At 34.7% G+C, this 21,560-nt stretch overlaps 1 protein-coding gene across 3 annotated transcripts in view; it reads left to right on the top strand.

Moving 5' to 3' along the window:
• The window catches only part of LOC107838828 (BAG family molecular chaperone regulator 2), a 38,886-nt gene extending 19,294 nt beyond the window's left edge, over positions 1-19,592 (top strand). Inside the window, exons 3-4 of one of the 3 annotated variants that reach the window (XM_016682051.2) lie at positions 18,293-18,439; positions 19,300-19,592. In XM_016682051.2, coding sequence (XP_016537537.1) covers positions 18,293-18,439; positions 19,300-19,440 — 288 coding nt within the window. In that variant the 3' untranslated portion in view covers positions 19,441-19,592. Of the gene's footprint in view, positions 1-523; positions 1,008-18,292; positions 18,440-19,299 lie in introns of those variants that run through there. The other 2 variants (XM_047395772.1, XM_047395771.1) reach the window with 2 other exon arrangements.
• The last annotated feature ends 1,968 nt before the right edge of the window (positions 19,593-21,560 follow it).

Genomic DNA, 21,560 nt, shown 5'->3' with positions numbered 1-21,560 from the left:
CATCAGATTAACCTCTGTTAACACGAATTGTTCAATCTCTATCACCAACCATCGACATGTTGAGAATAAGGAATAAATAGAATGATTATTAAATACTAAATAAGAATTAAAAATTTAAAGTTGACCACCAAATGAAATATAGATTTTTGAATCCCTTAGGTAGATCCGATATACAAAAGAAGGAAAATACATACGCTAAAATAAAAAATATTACTCCCTCCGTTTCGGAATAAGTGAATTGTTGGGATATTTATTGGTGTTTCAAAATAAGTGAATCATTGAATTCTTTTACAAATTTGCCCTTATGATTTGACAACTAATTAACTTTTAAAAAGGTATTACAAGGTCAATTTTATTTTTTTTGGGTAAAAATGAAAAATTGAGTTAAATTTATGTCTTTAATGCTTTTTCCTTAATATGTGTGCCAAAATTCAACAATTCATTTATTATGAAATGGAGGGAGTACCTAATTATTATTACTACTATTATTATTATTGTCAATCGGACATTTTTTATCTGGCAGCCTTGCTCCTCAGCTTTGCTCCGAAGTCAGCCAAATCTATCTGGAGTTCATCAAACTGCCTTTGAAGTTCACGCAAGGACTCGATATGAATATTCTTGTATGAATCTGGATCATCCATATTTGTATGGAGGGACCTATTTATAAATTATTGTATCTCAGAAAAAAGAAAATTGCTTTAAAATAAATCTAACAGATGGATAATCTGTTGCTAAATATATTTCTTCTGTTAGATAGCTTACAACATACTGACAATCTTTTGCAACAGATGTATATATCTGATTTCTCCAACAGATACATCATATGTTGCAACAGGTTGATCATCTGTCGTAACAGATGTCTCCAATTATTTGACAATATAAACGGATGTGACATATATTGCAACTAGACAGTCATCTTTTTATTCAATTTAAGTCAAAGATGGGCTAGGAAGAATAAGGTGCGTGTAGATGCATCCACTATCATATGTGTGAGAGTTAAGTATGTATTACTGAGAAGGTCACCGGGACAACACACACAAAGTACAATGTTTTTGTGAATGGAGTTTTTAATCGATTAGGCACTGATCATTCAAATAAGATTCTGCATTGTTCTGTTAAGTTTGATGGGTTCGAAATAGATAAGGCTGAGGACCTCATGAAGATGGTGCAGATACCCTATTACAAATTACTGACGGTTGTTGCTCGTGTTTATGCATGTTAAGTTTTGAGAAGGGATCAATATTTTTCGTCATTGCAGAGAACCAATAGCAATTGGACTTAACTTTAAGTGTGCATTGGACTCTGAGAACACCTTTGAAGCCTCGCACTGCATCAAACAAGAACGAAAAACCAATAGAAATTCCCCTGGTCCAAATTTATATGATTGGGTTGCTCACTCAGGGTGATGAATATACACTAGAAGGTGTGGTAGGAGAATGCCTTCGAGGGAAAATGGGTTGTTGATGGAAGACTATATAATCTGAGAGCTAATTGAAGAAGAGACATAGGGTAGAAAGTAACTTCTAGCGAATCTGGCCGATGGAATTATCTTAAAAGATGTGAAATCTAAATCAAGTGCAAATATGAAAGTTTATCCGATTATGTAATTTAGTCTGTTGTCTCTCTGAAAGAAAAATAATGTAGATGGACACTTTCTTAGGGAGTTGCGTGGTCGCGATTATCACCTAGATAGAAAATAGGAGAAGACAAATAAAGCAGCCTCACGGGCATCGAGGGTTGAAATGATGTACAACAAGTCTAGAAAACTTATACCAAAGCAATTGCAGTTAAAATAAGGAATCTAAGCGAAGGCGGCGATTTCTGAATTTTAAATTTCATCCCATGCCTTCTTGTTTGTGTTTTCGATCAAGTCCACTGCCGTTGACCTGATCGGAACCACAAACGAGATCGAAAGGCAAATTGAGTATCATTGCTTCCTTAGCAATATGGTTATAGTTGATTGTGTTTTCTTGCCTTAGCATGCTTTCAACATTCCTTGGAGAAGATCAGATGTTTGATGTAGTATGTGAATCCCGATAATTTTCAAGCTTGCCTCCAGCTTGCCGATTCTGTATTCAAGCTGGTCGTTGCCGTCTTCGAAGTTGGTCAAGAGTTCCTCATCTCTTATGCGCTCGATCAGGGACACCACTTTCAAAGTTGTGGCATTTTAGGTGCCCTTCAGAACACTTTCTTCAGAAGCCTTAAAGGATACATGGAGGGTCATTGTGTTTATTTTAGGTCAAAATGTGTTGATGCATGTTGAAGATGTGGTCCCAATAGTTGAACAACACACTTTTATCGAGTGTTGCTCAATGCATCTTGCTCAACCAATTTGATAAATTAATAAGCAAGGAGTTACGTAGCGTGTGAACTAAACCAACTTTACCAAGCCTATCAAACGTTACGTAACTCCAAGCTCATTACCCTATCAAAAAAATATGACCCAGTTAGTGCACAAATCAAACAAGCTCAATCTGTCAGCCTTTTTGTTGATCACTCTTCTCTAATATAGATGACACGATATCTGCTATGCAAAAGTCTACACCGTCGCCAGACATGCTTACTAGGGAGCAATTCTTCAGAAGGTATCAACAGTAATCTCTCAATATCAAGTGATATTGAGAGATTCCTAGTCATGACTTCCCAAGACTTTCACTACGGCAAGAATTTCTGTTGATGATAAGATATCGGCCATGCGAAAGTCTACACTAGATGACAATGGATAGAACCCCGATCATGAATCCAACATAAGTGACTATCTGGTGTAGACTTTTGCATGACGGATATCTTGTCATCATCAGAAATTCTTGCTGTAGCGAAAGTCTTGGGAAGTCATGACTAGGAATCTCTCAATATCACTTGATATTGAGAGATTACTGTTGATGCCTTCTTAAGAATTGCTCCCTGGAAAGCATGTCTTGCGATGGTGTAGACTTTTGCATAGTAGATATCTTGTCATCTATATTGGAGAAGAGCGATCAGTAGAAAGGCTGAGAGATTGACCTTATTTGATTTGTGCACTAACTCGGTCATATTTTTTTATAGGGTAATGAGCCTAGAGTTACGTAATGTTTGATAGGCTTGGTAGAGTCGGTTTAGATCACACGCTACGTAACTCCATGCTTATTAATTTATCAAATTGGTTGAGCAAGATACATTAAGCAACGCTCGATAAAAGTGTGTTGTTCAGCTGTTGCGACCACATCTTCAGTGTGCATCAACATATTTTGACCTAATATAAACACAGCGACCCTCCATGTATCCGTTAAGGCTTCTGAAAAAAGTGTTCTGAAGGGAACCTAAAATGCCACAACTTTGTAGGTGGTGTCCCTGATCGAGCTCATAAGAGATAAGGAACTCTTGACCAACTTCAAAGACGGCAACGACCAGCTTGAATACAGAATCAGCAAGCTGGAGGCAAGCTTGAAAATTATTGGGATTCACATACTACATCAAACATCTGATCTTCTCCAAAGAATGTTGAAAGCATGCTAAGGCAAGAAAACACAATCAATTATAACCATATTGCTAAGGAAGCAATGATACTTAATTTGCCTTTCAATCTCGTTTGTGGTTCCGATCAGGTCAACGGCAGTGGACTTGATCGGAAACACAAACATGAAGGCATGAGATGAAATTTAAAATTCAGAAATTATCGCCTTCGCTTAGATTCCTTATTTTAACTGCAGTTGTTATTGGCGTACGTTTTCTAGACTTGTTTTACATCATTTCAACCCTCGATGCCGGTAAGGTTGCTTTGTTGGTCTTCTCCTATTTTCTCTCTAAGTGATAATCCCGACCACGCAGCTCCCTAGCAAAGTGTCCATCTGAATTATTTTTCTTTCAGAGAGACAACAGACGAAATTACATTACCAGATACACTTTCATATTTGCACTTGATTCAGATTTCGCATCTTTTAAGATAGTTTCATCGCCCGGATTCGCTAGATGTTACTTTCTACCTTGTGTCTCTTCTTCAATTAGTCCTCAGATGATATAGTCTTCCATCAACCACCCATTTTCCCTCGAAGGCATTCTCCTACCGCACCTCCTGGTGTATAATCATCACCCCGAGCAACCCAACCATATAAATTTGGGCTAGGGCAATAACTATATTAGTTTTTCGTTCTTGTTAGATGCAGCGCTAAGCTTCAAAGGCCCTCTAAGGGCACCCTAAAAGTTAGTCCAATCACTATTGAATCTCTTTACAATGACACTAAAACTAGATCCCTTCATAATGCTTGACAAATAAACTTAAATCTTAACAGTGTATTAGAACCAATTCATGGTCCCTCAACCTTATCATTTCGGGCCTACCAAACTTAACTGTAAAATTGTAGACATCTTGTTTGAATAATCTATGACTAATCAGTAAAAGCAACATTCACAAAATTAGTGCACTCTATATGTGTTTTCATGATAACATTATTAGTAATACATACCTCCCACATATAAAGTGGTTCCATTTGCATGCAACTTATTCCTCCAAACCCATCTTTACTGCAGTCTCTTGTGATGGTCCGGCAAAAGTTGATCAACTTTCAGTTCCTTATATCTACAAAGAAGAGAAAAAAAATTGATGTCACAGCGAGAACATTATCCATCTGTTGCAACAGATGTAGAGTTTGTTGCATCAGATGTGGAGTTTGTTGCAACAGATATGGAGTCTGTTGGAATTCATCAAACCTGCCTTTCTGGTGGTTTGATTTGTTCCAACAGTTTCTCCATCTATTGCAACATCAACAACAACATAAACTACAAACAAAAAACATCAACAACAAAGAAATAACAACATTTGTTCCAACAACATCATCAACAACAAAGAAGCAACATCCTTTGTTCCAGAACTATCAACAACACCACACCACAAGTTTCAACAACGCCAACCCCACCAACAACATCAATAACTCCATTAACAATAAAGAAACAAACAAAATACATACAAAAGAAATGATACTGCCAACAAGGCTTTTAAACTTCTCCCAACAGATGACTTTTTCCGTATATTGTAATAAAAATTCTCGATTTGTTTATTCAACACTTAAAAGTTTCTTCAAATTTTTTTAATAAATATGATATGGGTAAATAGTAATTAAATAAAAGAACAGATGTAAATAACTTACAAAGAAAAAGACGAGAATGAAAGAGCAATAATGAACCATACCTTAATGTCAAAAAGGGGATCAAAACAGCAATTTCAGTCGAGGAAAGATATGGATCAGTTTAGATCCGAAAGAATCTTTGTGAGAAGAGAAGAGAAAAGAGAGAAAAAAGGTTGTGATAACCTTAAAGATGAGAGAAAGAAAAAGATGAGAGTTGAATAAAATAAACTGCAGCTGAAGGAAGAGAGATGAGATAATTTCTATAGATGTATTGTGTACGTAGACGTGAGGGTTTTAAATATTCATTAATTTCATTAATAATTTGAGGGGCACGGGGAAGACTAAGACTAGTGATATTGCAAAGACAAGATAAGACTGCTCAATAAACTCACTTTTGAGATATCCAAGAAACATTTTTTACCGCTTTTAGTAGTAAGTACTACTTGATATTATCTACTGATATTATCTACTCGGATAGAAGCTTGCTTCAAAATTAAAAGAGAAAAAAAGATTTTCAAACAAATATGTCATCTGTTGCAACATATATAAATATTTGTTTGAAAATTCGAACATCTCAGTCATCTGTTACAACAAATATCAATATCTGTTTAAAAATCCCAACAACTTAGTCATCTGTGACAACAGATGAAAATGTCCATTTGATAATTAATTAAATCAGATATGTCATCTGTTACAACAAATATAAATATCTGTTTGAAAATTTTCAACAGCTCAGTCATCTGTCACAACAGACGTAAATGTCTATTTGAAAATTAAATCAGATATGTCATCTGTTACAATAGATATAAATATCTGTTTGAAAATTTCCAATAGCTCAGTCATCTGTCACAATAGATGCAAATGTCTATTTGATAATTAAATTAGATATGTTACTGTTGCAACAGATATGAATATCTGTTTAAAAATTTTCAACAGCTCAGTCATTTGTTACAACAAACTTCATTGCAGTTGATTTAGGTGGAATTAGGGATGAATGAATGAGCTCACAGTGTCAACTACAAATTCAATCGAGTCTTTGAAATTGCATGGCGTTGGTATTGCATTCATCCCAACCCGAGTCATCGATCGATTACTCTGAGTTAAAATAAGTTCTCATCAACTCAATGTTAGGATAGTGATAGTACCTAAGTTGATTTAGGTGGAACTAGGGATGAATGAATGAGCTCATAGGGTCAACTACAAATTCAATCGAGTCTTTGCAATTGCATGGCATTGGTATTGTGTTCATCCCGACCCGATTCGTCGATCGATCACTCTGAGTTGAAATGAGTTCTCATCAACTCAATGTTAGGATAGTGATAGTACCTAAGTTGATTTAGGTGGAACTAGGTATGAATGAATGAGCTCACAGGGTCAACTACAAATCCAATCAAGTTTTTGCAATTGCATGGCGTTGGTATTACGTTTATCCAGACCCGAGTCGTCGATCGATCACTCTAAGTTGAAATGAGTTCTCATCAACTCAATGTTAGGATAGTGATAGTACCTAAGTTGATTTAGGTGGAACTAGGAATGAATGAATGAGCTCACAGGGTCAATTTCAAATCCAATCGAGTCTTTGCAATTGCATGGTATTGGTATTGCGTCCATCTTGACTCGAGTCGTTGATCGATCACTCTGAGTTGAAATGAGTTCTCATCAACTCAATGTTAGCATAGTGATAGTACCTAAGTTGATTTAGGTGGAACTAGGGATGAATGAATAAGCTCACAAGGTCAACTACAAATCCAATTGAGTCTTTATAATTGCATGGCATTGGTATTGTGTTCATCCCGATCCGAGTCGTCGATCGATCACTCTAAGTTGAAATGAGTTCTCATCAACTCAATGTTTTAAAAACTATATCTTTTAAAAAATTTAAAATTAATTAAGATCAATTCAAACCAAATTAGCAATTTCAAAACTTGTCATTCTTTTTCAAAATTACAAATCAACCCATACAAATCATCCATTTGCGTGAAAAACTTTTCATTTCAAATCTGAAGTTCTCGCTCTTATCTCTCTGTCTCTCGGGTTCTTCTCTCTCTCTCTCAATAATACAAACAACTACTCAACATATTGCTCAACCTTTCAAAATAGGTCGATTTTCTTCCCATTTACGACCACATATAGTTGTTTTTTTCGACTTCATTCCCACTTGTACCCGTCGTTTACTCTGTCTTCGCAGGTAACAAAGTTCGAGAAGAGTTCTACATTTGTTCTTTATTCTAAAAAATAGGGCTTTTTAGTTAATGATATAAAAAAAGACTTTTAGTTGTATTATCTTTGAGAATGGGTTAACAATTTTGAGTTTTGATGCTAAAAAAGTAGGAAGCACCCGAGAAAACCCTAGTTTTTCTATTAGTGTTTTGTTGACTGTCATGGTATTATTGGATGGTGTTTGTGGTGTTATTGGTGGCTATTGTTGGTGGTGTTGGTATTTATGTTTTTTGGCGGTGGTGTCGGTGGTCTTGGTGTTGGTATTGGTGGCATTGGTGGTGGTCTTGGTGGATTGGTTGTGGTGGTGGTGGTCCATCTATTGCAACAGGTGGAAAATCTGTTGGGAGATATTAAATAGGTCTTCAAACAGATTTTCCATCTGTTCTAACTGATGGGTTATCCGTTGGAGTATTTTTTTGTAATGTGGCGTAGAATAATTTATTGAAATTTATCCATCTGTTGCAACAGGTGGAATATCTGTTGGGGGATATTAAATAGGTCTTCAAATAATTTCCCCATCTGTTCCAACTGATGGGTTGTCCGTTGGAGTATTTTTTTTTGTTATGTGGCATAGAATAATTTATTGAAATTTGTCTTACCTTTTTAAAAAAATTATGCAAACATCAAATGCAATGTATTTTTTATTTTTCTATTGTTTGTAGTTAAAAGATGTCTCCCAAAAGAAAAGAAACTGATAGTGGATCAACTTCTAAACACCCAACAAAAAAGGCTAGACTACAAATAGATTCGGAGGAACTTCCAAAACAATCTCAGTCAGGACAAAATGAAGCTGAGGAAAGTGATAACTCCTTACCAATGGGGCGTGAAATAGTATTGAAATCCCAACATGATTTTTGTCAAAACTATTAGTATGGACTGGGTTTGAGTTGTGATGCCGATAAGTAACCCTAACGCAGTATTTCATGATATTGTACTTAAATGTTAGTTGGGGAAACCTTTTTACAAACTTAAGAGTATTATGAAGAAGGAAAACATAGATGAACTTTTTAAAAAGAGCTGCTTTGCATACTTTCTTGAGCTGTCTGGGGCCCGCCCTCTTCGTTTTCCAATGATCATGGTATATGGCCTCCTCAAGCACAGGATCAAGTATGCGGGGGATGATGGAGGTCCGAAGGAGGGCGAAAAAAATGGATGAAGTCTGGATCAACTTTTATGGCATACCGGTTTGTTTTGGATTAAAAGAGTTTGCCATAGTGACAGGCTTAAGATGCGATCATTCAGAAGAATCTCTCATCAAGAAACCACCCCACAAAGGGTCCAACAAATGCAAGGTAAAAAAAGGTGGGTTGTTGGGCATTGTTGGATCTAGCTACAAAGTGAAGGATTTGATGGCGGATCTCAAGAATAAAGACATACCAAAGCACTACAGGGAGAAATTGTGCTTAGTTTGGTTTGTCCATTCCGTTTTATTGGCAAGAGACGTTAGGAAAGTCATAGAACATGATTTGTTGCCGTTTGCTTATATTTTGGGAAATTCAATGATTATCCCTGGGGATACGACAGTTACTACTTGACTGTCAAATATTTAATGAAAAAGATAAAGCCAAATACGACCATATTATACGGCTTTCCTTGGGCTTTCATGGTAAAATTGATCACTATTTTTACTCATTCATTAATTTATATTGAATATAGTTATGACTTTTTTTTGCTTGCTTCCTGTTTACAATTTTTAGGGTTGGGCATGTGAAGTCATTCCTCCCCTCCGAAAGTATTTCAAGGATTACCCAGATAAGGCTTCTCATTCAAGGATCCTTAGGTGGTTGGCTGCAGCAGAGAGCAGCAAAAAAAAATATTAACGAGGATGATCTCTTTAACCCTCCAGATGATGCAGTACGTCTTCTTTCAACTAAAATAATTTGCCTCAAAGAAAGATATTGAAACAGATGTTCCATCTATTACAACAGATGGTTCGTCTGTTGTAACAGATTACCCGTCAACTACAACTGGTGCAACAGATGGTAATCTGTTGCGATAGATGATCCATATTTCGCAACAGATTAATCGCAATAGATTAACCATCTGTTGCTCTGGTTCTCTGAACCCTACTCAACAGATTACCCATCTATGCAAAATATGCAACAGATGGGTAATCTAATGCAACATATTATCAATCTATTTCAACATACAGATCAGCTATTGTGGTAGCTAGATCGTCCGTTGCATAAGTTAGTTGTGTTAACATCTATGTAACCCGAGCCCCATGTAACCCAACCGACTGCAAATTATTATTATATGATTTAAATTCCTCCTGTCTTTTTTTATAGGTTGTGCATCCTTGGATCGTGCCTACCATTGATGAGCTGTGGATGACTTCTTTTCTTACTCTGCGTCTTGTTGATACAAAAGAAGATCCAACGATGGAGTTAATAAAGAAAGAATTGGCTCGAGCAACATCCATAAGAAGAGCAGTTAGGCAAGGTCAGCCTAATGTTGAAGCTCTTCACGACCAACCTCAAACTGCAACAGATTCGGGTGCTTCTTCTGGGAGTGTTTCTGGTGAAGTTGTTTGTGATGGTGGAAGCTATTTTGATGCTGTTGTTGTTGTCAGTCGTGATTATGAGCATATTGGTGCTCAGCAAAAAATAAATACTTTTGAAAACACCCCTTGCACAGGTCCTTTCTCTCACCCCCTACACCGGTCCCTCCCACCTTTATAGTGGTCTCTCCCACCCCTCCCGACCCTCATTTTCTCATTGCAAATGCAAAGTGTGCAAGGACAGAGAGGATAAACTCCTTAAAAATCTAGAAGCTATTACTGAAGCTGTCGAGGAGTAGAAATCTAAGAGGGATTTCATACCATCCAACGAGGTAAGGGAGCCATGCACTCCTACAGTGGAGGTTACGAGGAAGAGAAGAAAAATTAGATAAATTCTCTCCGTTTTGAAATCAGCAAAAATTGCAACTTCTCCCGCTCCAAGAGTTGTTGAAGTTCAGGGGCTGCCAAAGAAGGTGGTCATATTCGCGGTGCTTGTCAAGGAGAAGAAGAAGGAACTGGAAGAATTTATAAAGATGAAGGTTAAAAAAGAATACACCATCCATTCATTTGCCGCCAAAGACTTCTCGAATATGACAAATATGCGTGTGTGGTACGAGGACAATGTAAGTTCATTTTTGCTAACCTAGCCTTCCAATCTACTACATGAAGAAGAATCTATGTAGCAGATATGTAATCTGTTGCAACAACTTGGTATTCTATTGCAACGTAATACACATTTGTTGCATAAGTTGCGTTGGCTGGGTAATCTGTGAACTGATTCAGAGAACCTTCTGCATCAGATTCTTTCCACTCTGTTTTTATTCTTTACAATTACTAACCTATTTAAAAATTGTCTTCTTATACCACAGTATGTTGATGAAATTCTCTGCCTCATGAGGGGCAGACAATTAGCGTGCCTGGATACTTATGATGCTGCCAATAGGATAATGGACCTCAACTTCCACAAAAATTTTGAGGATAGGTACGCTAATCTCTGTAAGATAGCTGATTTTGGTGTCTCGAGATTTGATCAGTTATTTTCTACGTTCCAATGGAATGAAGAAGCAATTAAATATATTAGAGAGAAGAGGCCATATCCACATGGCAAGAGTTGGACCAAGGCAAAGAGAATCCTTGTAGTCATGAACGTGGATGTCACACATTTTCTCACTGTTGAGATACTACTATACGATGGAAAGATTAAGGTTTATGACTGCAACTTACCTATCTTCAGCGAGAAGATGTTTTTAACCCACATGCAGCCACTCTTGAAGTTGTTGCCCAAGTTGTTGACATAGAGTAAACTGATGAATCATTTGCCGGCTGAAGTCTTGGCGAAGGAATCATGGGATTTTGAAGGTCGAAATAAGAAAATCCAGCTCCCAAGAAATACAATCGGTGCAGTGTGCGGGCCGTACTCACTTGCATACATCGAGTGTTTGCTGACCGACATAAATGACCGGTGTGTACGACACCATTGTGGGAAAGATGCAATGGGTCTGGGCATATGGGGTACTAACTAAATGGTTGGATCCCGTGTATAAAAGATAACATGTACGAAGACAGAGACGAACACGATAACAAATTTTCATTTCAAGCCAATTCACTTTACATGTAGTGGCAATAATTTTTATGTCTGGCCAAGTTGAATTTTTATAATGCAATAGATTTTAAATCTGTCGTAACAGATATAGTACATGTTGTGAAAGATTGATTATCTGTTGGAATAGGTTGGTTATTTATTGCGTTATGCAGATGTTCCCAGTCTGTCTGTCGCAACAGATATACGATCTGTTGTAACATATAATCTATCTGTTGCAACTGATCGGTAATCTGTTGGAGAAAATAAAAAAAGTAAGAAAACCCATTATATAATTTCTAGCAGATGACCTACGTGTTGCATCTCATGTTGCAACATATGTCTAAATCTGTCTGATAAGATATGTCATCTGTTGCATCAGATGTATTATCTGTTGCAATATTTGAATATAGTACTCCATTTTAATTAACATATTCAAAACTAAGGATTAAATTATATTCATAGACAACATAAAATAAATCGAAGCCTTCAAAAATTACATGAAATAACTCAACAAATAAATAAAATATAAAAAAAATCATTATGGGTAGAAACGATCTACTCTACAGACAAATCAACAAGTTAAACCTAGAAGGAAAGGTTATTACATTGACGGACTCAAGCTATAAAAATCTAATCAATATGAACAAGTTGTTCTTTATCTGGTGCTACAAAATTTGGCTTTGGTCATCGTGGATCTTTAACATCGGTTGCGTACGGCTTCTGAGCTTTCGCTTCTTCATATTTCCATAAAAGAGCAGCATATATTTTGCAAAATAATTCGGCATCAAGTTCATCATTTGGTTCTTGTAATCCATCCCTCAAATACTCGGCGTAGGCGGCAACAGAAGGACTGCAATTCCTGTGTTATAAAAAACAGATAATCCATATCTTGCAGTTCATGCAAGCGTTGTGAAATTTGTGAAATGAAACTAAATCATGATGCTTAAACTTATGGGCTACCAATGGTTTGTTGAGCAATTCCTTCAACATATTGTACATCAAATGGATTAGCCATTTTATCCCGGTATGCTTTAATCATTGACCAATCAATACGAACCTTTTGGTCCAAAAAGCCACTCATATCAAGGTAAGTAGGCAATATTTTGGCCAGCTTTTGTATCTCAGACAACGGCCCGGAACGTCTCCTTCGCGATATCGAGTCATAGACTCGGATGTGCCTGTCTTTTAGAACGATGACAATAAACACCCAATGGAATTCATTACCATAATTGATTAGGATGTACACTTCATTGATCAAATGCCAAGGTAAGCCAGCCGGAATGCTAAAACCTTTGACAATGTTGATTAAGCATTCCTCATTTCAGGAAACTTCCAATTGTTGTTGACAATACCTATCATTGGCATTATTGATGTAAACTTTGTACAAAACAATTACCTGTCGGGTATCTGTATTGTTCTTGTGTTTACAACTTGACATTTTTTTGGAGGTAGTAAAAAATGACATCGATATGCTGCACATATTATCAAATATTTTGGATTACGTGATGAAAAATCAAAATGCAGATGCAATTAAATAAAGTATTAATAATAGTAATATGTATGGCATTTAAACCTCATCATTCCAGCAAGTTTGGGCTGTGACATCAAATAGAACCAATTCTTCATTCCGGAATGTACAACAACAAAGTCGAATATATCAAACCAAGACCCGATTCGTTCACTTTGTAGCGCTCGTCATTTTGTTTTCTACATAATGATTTATATGTGTTAATGTCAGGTTCTTACAAGAATTGTATAAACCAATATCTATAAAATTGATTTATGTACCTGCCGGCATGATGCTTTAACAACCCATTGACAATCCATTCTGAATAGTCGTTGATCAACTGTGTTAGTTTTTTTGGAGCCTCATCCGAGATGTTGAACCCTTCAAATGGGTAACTGATAGGCTCCACTTTTTCTTCTTCTTTGGAAGCAGTTGATGGATTATCAACTATGATATTATGCTCTTCAGCAGTAGCTTCTATTGTGACATCCACCTAGAAAGCCAGAATTGTTAATGCTAAGTAGAGATATACAACAGATTGTCCATCTGTTGCAACAGATGAGTCTTATATTGCATCAGATGGATTATCTTTTAGGACAAGTTCAAACAGGTAAATCAGAGCAGTATGATAATTTTGAACAGATGACCCATCTGTTGCAACATAAGACTCATCTGTTGAAACAAAGAACGAATCTGATGCAACAGGTTAGACAACAATTGGAACAGATGTATATATCTGTTTGATAATTTTCAGTAGATTTATCATCTATTGAAACAGATATGTGCCTGTTTGTTTTTTGGAACAGATGATGTACATTCACCCTCTTCAGCTCATGTTGCTCTCCTGTGGCCCTTACACACTGAACATCGGTGCAAGACAAAGATAGAAGCGTTGCAATCTTGCTTTTTTTTATGCTTGATGATGCCTTGGAAGTGTCTTTCTTTCTCCTCTTAGCCGCCTTGATCTCTAGTGGCATGTCTAGATATGAAATCCTCTTTGATGGAATGACACCCCTCTTAGATGTCATTTTCTTTACAGAAGCAATTAGTGCATTAATAGCATTAATCACTCCATCGTGTTTCGCCTTGCAATCTTGACATTTGCATGCAGAACATTTGGTAGATGTGGAAAAATCTGGAGAAAAATCTGTACAACCATTATGATCATAATCATAATGGCTTCTTGTTTCAAAAACTGTAAGAGGAGCATCATTAGCCCTACCCTCCAAAATTATTTTTCTTGTGATGGTTGTTGCTCCAAACAATTCTATTTTTATTCCATCAATGATCTTAGGGTCCGATAAAGTTTGCACAGACCGTAAAGAAAGAAAAAATGACATCTTCAACTCTGGGTTGGTCGGAACAAGACACGGATGGACAATCTAAAATAAATCGGTACATATATTAAGAATGATGATGAAATTATTTAATCATTAATTAAAACAAAAACTTGAATAGAATTGGACTTACTGCTTTCTTGAGAGGATTGAAAAGATTAAGAAATTTTGCACTTTTATCGATTTTGGCCGACAACCATCTCAAAATTCTTGGACAGGAAACTTCTTTCTGGTAGTTCACTTGTTGTCTCAAATAAGGAATGGCTTCAAATGCCCAAGCCTATAACATAATGCCAATAAATCAAAAACATTATTGAATAAAAAATAATGAATCATATCATGATAAAAAAAATATTTACCATGAAGGCCCATGGAAAGCCATATAAGTTGACTGTTTTTGGCGTTAACGGAGACAACAAATATTCGACAGTCATTTTGAAGCTTTCATAACCCCAAGGATAGATGCTAAATGTCTCAAGATTCTTGGAGAGATTTATTAAATCGAGGCTTATGTTGTTGTTAACGTCTCTCGCCTAAAAAATATTATGTACAAACACAACCAAGCACAATGATTGCTTGTGCTTCTTTGAAAGTCCTTTACCTTTCAACGCTTCTATCAGATTTTTATTTTTGAAGCTTGGACTAATAATGGATACCAAGTCATCACGATCACTCGACTTTTCTATACTTTTTTTGGGTGTGCGGGGTGCTTTTTTTGGGTCAGAGTAGGTATAACTTGAGAAGGAAAAGGAGGATAACATTTTAGTCCGGTAACTATGGCAAACTCCTTCCAACCAAAACAAATAGGCATGCCACAGTAATTTATCCACACCTCATCCATCTTATCTTTGTTTTCATAAATAAACCTGCGCTTGAGAAGATCATATACCATTTTCATCTGGAAACGAGCATTGTTATCCTCCGGCAAATCAAGCTATTGCCCAAAGCAGTTTTTCGTGAAATAAGAATCCAATTTTTGTTCTCGAAGTATTTTTCTGAAGGTGTCGAAAGATTTTCTCATGACTGACTTAACCATGAGATCACCCGTTAAATCTGTGGTACCATCGTACTGCATTCTCACAAGATAACGATCAATGCTGAAGGTTTTGACCAACTCTTCGGGGAAGGGCTATTAGTGTTTGGATCATATCTTTCGAAAGATTCCTCCTCCCCATGTTCATTATCTTATGCTCTTGATTGAGATAGCTCCTATAAAGCAAGCTGATAGAATGGTGGATGTAGCCGAGCTACTGCACTTGTTTCTTTACGTGGACTTGATTCAATTTCTTTTCTTTTGGGAGTCATATTATCTTAAATTAACAGGAACATAACATAAATTATAATTGATTAATGTATAACAGTAATATAACAGTTCCAACAGACCACTAATCTATTGCACCAGGTATGTTATCTGTTGCAACATATAACCGACCTATTGCAACGGATGAGTAATTCTTGAAAACCATAAAAATAAACCACTAATCTGTTGCACCTGGTATTTTATCTGATGCAACATATAACTGACCTGTTGCAACGGATAAGTAATTCATGGAAACAATAAAAACAGATCACTAATTTGTTGCACATGTTATTTTATCTGATGCAACATTTAACGACCCATTACAACGGATGAGTAATCCATTGGAAACCATAAAAACAGATCACTAATATGTTGCACCAGGTATGCTATCTGTTGTAACATATAACCAACCTGTTGCAACGAATGAGTAAACGTTGGAGAGAATAAAAAATAGATCGCTAATCTGTTGCACCAGGTAGTTTATCTGTTGCAACATATAACCAACCTATTGCAACGGATGAGTAATCTATTGGAAACCATAAAAATAGATCACTAATCTGTTGCATCAGGTATGTTATCTGTTGCAACATATAACCGACCTGTTGCAACAGATGAGTAAACCGTTGGAAAGAATAAAAATAGATCACTAATCTATTGCAAAATAAAAAAGAAATGCCAGAAATTAGGGTTTTATTTAGTCCACATTTCAATACTAGAAGAGTAGTTGGCTCAAGTTCCTCTGTTTCTTCATATTTTTTACCTGTGAAAAAAGAAATGGGACGACGAAGAACTCAAAGTTGTTGTCGCTGGAGAAGTCTTCACATCAGATGTTTCATCTGTTACATCAGATGTTTCATCTGTTGGAACACCATTTTTACTAAGACAAACAACAAGTCAACCCAGCAACACCAACACATCACACACACACACATACTAAGAACATCAACTGTGATAAAAAATCACCAACAAATTCGAATTAACAGTACGACAACAAGAAGAAGAAATGTCAGAAATTAGGGTTTTATTCAGTCCATATTTCAATACTAGAAGAGTAGTTGGCTCAAGTTCCTTTGTTTCTTCATAATTTTTTACTTGTGAAAAAAGAAATGGGACGACGAAGAATTCGAAGTTGTTGTCGCCGGAGAAGTTTTCACGTCGATTAAAAGTTTTCACGTCGATTAACGGTTGAAATTCAAAAAGGAACTCGCCCGACTATTTGTCGCCGGAGGTTGAAGGGAGAACTTTTTTTGCAGAACTGTTGGTTGGGAGAGAGTTGAGAGAAGCTGTCGAGAGAGGGAGTGTGGTTGATTTGGATTGAAGAGGGGTGTGGGTTGGGTTGATTTGTATTTTAGAAAAGATTAGAAAGTTTTGAAAATATTAATCAATTAACTTAATCAAGTTTCCTAATGATGTTTGACCCTTTAAGTTGGTCAATGTCAGCAATCCTTTATTCAAGACTTAAAAAGATACTTTTCCTTCAATTTTCTCAACTAACTATTAGTTTCTACAACATAAATCCTTTATATATCTAGAAGAAATGTGGTGTTATTTGATAGGTACGAATTTATTTCTTTTTTAAGTTTAGTCTTAATTAAATATAACTCTTATATTAGAAATCTTCTCATTAATCATAAAATAGATTGAACTTTATTAAATGATGTCAGGCATATTTAATTAATCATAAAGTTTTATATTAAAGAATATTACTGAATGATTAATTGTCATATTTATTATTCTACAATAAAATTTAGAGGAGTAAGAGAAAATTATCAAAAAATAGAAAAATTAATAGCCAAAGATCATTAAAAAAAGGAAAACTCAAAAGACTCAAGGCCTTATGTAGATTCTAGTGTTACTTAAAGCTTATAAGGAATGTTTTGTAAATGAAAATTCTAGAAGAAACATTACATTTATACATTTTCAGGAAGTAAAGAACCCCAAAAAGTAATTATGTTCAATAAAGTCCTAAATTACAATTTTAAATCAAAAGAAATTATAAAGTGATAAAAATTAAAAATTCATAAAAAAAAAAATATTAAATAGAAATAGATCATAGGGATAACATATGAAAAAAATAAAATAAAGCAACATATCACTCTTACATCAAGTAAAAGGACAAATAAAAAAGAGAGAGAAAAAAAATAAATATACTAAACAAAGTTAAAAGTTACTACTTTGGACCAAAAGAGATTACAAGGAGAAAACATAAATTCATATAACAAACAAAATAAAGAAAAATCTAAAAAGAAAAATATGAAAAAGATGCAACATCATTTTTACGACCTAGTCATAAAAAATAGAAGAAAAAAATACGAAATCAATACACAATCTTTCAAGTTTTTGTCGATATCCACTCCTACAAGCAAATGACTATTAATACCCTTCATATTATTCTTCTAGTTCAACTAAAGCATGCCTATAATATGCACCAAAAACATAACAAATTAAATAAGTGTACTCTATCTTGATAGTAATCCTTCCGTTTCAGAATAAGTGAATTGTTGGAGTATTTATTGGTGTTTCAAAATAAGTGAATCATTAAATTATTTTCTAAATTTATCCTATGATTTGACGATCAATTAATTTTTAAAAAGGTATTACAAGGTTAACTTTTTCTTTTTATTGGGGTAAAAATAAAAAATTGTGTTAAATTTATGTCTTTAATATTTTTTTCTTTGTGTGTGAAAATTCAACAATTCATTTATTATGAAATGGAGGGAATAATAAATTATAGATCTTTCTAGGTATCTGCAATTGAAAAGTCCATTGGAAATGGGAAAAAAGTAGCAGAATTACAAATCACCACTTTGATTGAGATGTTAATGAGACAAGCCGTCAAGTTGGATAACATCTCTGTAAAAGGCGATGCTTGTGCCCAGAAGAATTTGCAGGTACCTATTCTCATATTTTCAAAAAATCTTGAATCAATTTTCTTTTCTTTCATAAGCTCATTGTTTGAAAATTTAATGCACCAATAATATTTTTTCTTTCCATCTTTGCTTGCCCACTATTGAATTAACACGATCTTAAGAAACAAAATAATAAGAAAAAAATATGATAAATTCAATACTTTAAAAAATTTGTTGGGTAGTTGACTATAGTTAATAACTAATGGTAAAGTGGATATAAATGAATAAATTATCCATTGATTATTCAAGCTGAATAAGTATTACTAGACATTTATTTTTAATAATATAGAGAAGTAAAGATGAACCGAGAAAAAGTATTTCATAGAGAGTTTTTTTTTTTTTTTTTGTTTTTGGCTAAGAACGACATCTTTCATAGATATTAAGATCAAACATAGAGGAGTTCAAAGTGTCATGAGCACTTTTAATTAGATAGAGGTTACCAAACTTAGCTAAATTATTACAATTTAAACAAAATGCTTTTTATGGGTGTTTGGTCATGAAAATCAAATTTTTTGAAGTTGGAGTTGTGTTTGTCCATGAATATAATTGAAGTTATTTTTAAATTTTTGTGAGAGAAGGAAGATGAAAAAAAGTAAAAACAATTTTTTTTTGTTTTTTAATTTTTCAAATATAGTTTCAAGTTGTATTTAAAATTCTCATGATCAAACATCACTTTAGAATTGTATTTGAGATAAAGTAAAAAAGATTCCAAAAAAAAGTGAAAAAAAACTTCATGATCAAACGGCCCAATGTTACCCTAAGTTTTCCTTACATCCATGTCTTCTGTGATTTTTCCACCTGATTATAGAGCTTTTGGCAAGTAATGACTTTTGTCCTTGCAGGGTGAAAGAGTGCAAAAATGTGTGGAAGCCCTTGATTTGCTCAAAGTTGCCAATGCTAAAATAAAACCAGTTATAATCACCACAAAGTGGGAAACTTTTGATCCACCCCCTGCCACCACAAGTTGGGAATTATTTGATTGATTTCTTCTGTCATTTTTTCTTTTACTTCTCCAATTTTCTTCTATGTATTTGTATTTTACTTCAGAGATTTAACCGTTGTGGTACTCGTACTTGTAGCTTCTTTTCTACTGATTGACCAACAAAAAGATTGTGCAGCATTTGTAAATGGCAAATGTCCGAATTCAGCCCCTCACCCTGTCAAAATCTAGATCCTAGGTGAGAAATTTAGCCCGAGAATAAGATGCAAATAACCTCTCATAAAAATACAAGTTAACATTGCGTATAATAGAACTTTATAATTCAATTTATTTTTCAGATTTAGACAAAGTGAAAACTCTATTACACCGGACTATAATTTTTTAATAGGATAGAAGGAAACTAGAGTTTCAAATAAGATGACACAAGGCTACAAACAATTTTTGATAGAGTTTCTTCACAAATTTGAGAAATGGATTTTTTTTTTTGGCCTAGAGTCTAGAAAATCGCAACTTGTCTTAAACCCAAAACACGAAGTATCAAATTACTATTTGCCCTTCCTTAATGCCTTTGAGTGATCCCTATCTAGTCAAATATGAAATATACATAAGCTAGACACTCATATTGCTATATTTTTATTTGGGGATCAAAAGGTCAACTTTGAGCCCATAAGGGGTGTTGGATATTTAGTTTGGGCGGGTCGCCCATGCTAACTGATCTGATCCGTTTAGAAGAGATAGACTTAAAAGAGGTTACTAGAAAATTACCGTAAGTTATCAGTTTTTATGGGGAGTTATAACTCCCTCCTACATAACTGTCACGTTCTATTAAAAAGGAGAATGATGTCTTCTCTTCAAGGCAAGTTTTGCTGATCAAATAACCACTTCACCTTTCTTCTCAAAATATAGAAACATACAAGACTTTTGGTTTGTGGAATTAGTATTTTGTTTCCTAGTAATTCAAAGTAGACTTAGGGCAGATTCGTACGACTGCAAGTTCAACAAATCTCCCACTGCTTTATGGTACATGATTTGTTGTTTTTGCTCTGTATTGACTAAAGGTTGGCTTGGCCAAACCTCATGATAAACGTCAATTAATCTCTTGCCCAAAAATTATGAAAAGAGATTGCTTAAATAGTTAAGATTTTCCAATCAGTGATTTCAACATAATTTTTTAGTCCAACGCCTTTTAATTCAAAATTAGAATAAAATTAGCAACTGAAACACTGTGACATCTTAAAAAGACTTGAACTATCGACTTGAACTATCTGAGTTTCATTTATTTATTTAAATGTACTGGGACTTAAATAAAAATTATTAAAATACACATCAAAAAATTAATTTCTAATTTTGATTAAATGTTTAGTTCGCAGACGATGATTGGAAACTTACGCGTTCATTCAGTTTTACACTATATATTAAATCTTTATGTGAATTGATTTGTTCAATGCGTAAGTCGCATGTGTAATTGATAAATTTACTTGCGTGATTATCTCTCATTTACAAAAATGAAATTAAAAAATATTATTACAGAATTGAACAAAGGTAAGAAACTAAATGGTGACAATTACGATATCTGGAGTCATAAACTATGATATGTACTGGAAGAGAAATATTCCTTTGAAGGTATAATCATGTTATAAGTCAACTAGATGAGGGTAACATTGCACAACATAGAAGAGATCTTGAAGCTTATAAAGCTTGAAAGAAGACTGATTTTATTGCGCGTAGAGTAATTATTAATTTCATTGTTGATGACCTCATTCGTGAATATGAGGAATATCGTACTGCTTATGCCAGACATGTACACTTGCGAGGAACATATGGGGGTACATTTGTGACCCGTCTTAGGTAGCTGACTATTAAGTTTGACACTACAAGAAGCGTCATGGTCAAAATATCCACTACTAAAGAAAAGGAAAAAACCGACCACAAAAGTCGATCACGTGTGGTCAATTTTCCCCAAAAATCAACCACAAAATTGATCAAAATGTGTGGTCGGTAAAGTTGTGGTAGTTTTTTAAAAACCTACCACAAGTGGTCGATTTTTTTCAAAATATATATATTTTAAAAATTCATTATTATTTTATTAAAATTGGAAAAAATAATTTTATTAAATTGATTAATTAATTTAATAAAAAACTGATCACAAGTGATCGATTTTCA

Source organism: Capsicum annuum, chromosome 8 (genome assembly GCF_002878395.1).
Source record: "Capsicum annuum cultivar UCD-10X-F1 chromosome 8, UCD10Xv1.1, whole genome shotgun sequence".
NCBI classification, from domain to species: domain Eukaryota; kingdom Viridiplantae; phylum Streptophyta; class Magnoliopsida; order Solanales; family Solanaceae; genus Capsicum; species Capsicum annuum.
This window is presented reverse-complemented; position numbering and strand designations above follow the sequence as displayed.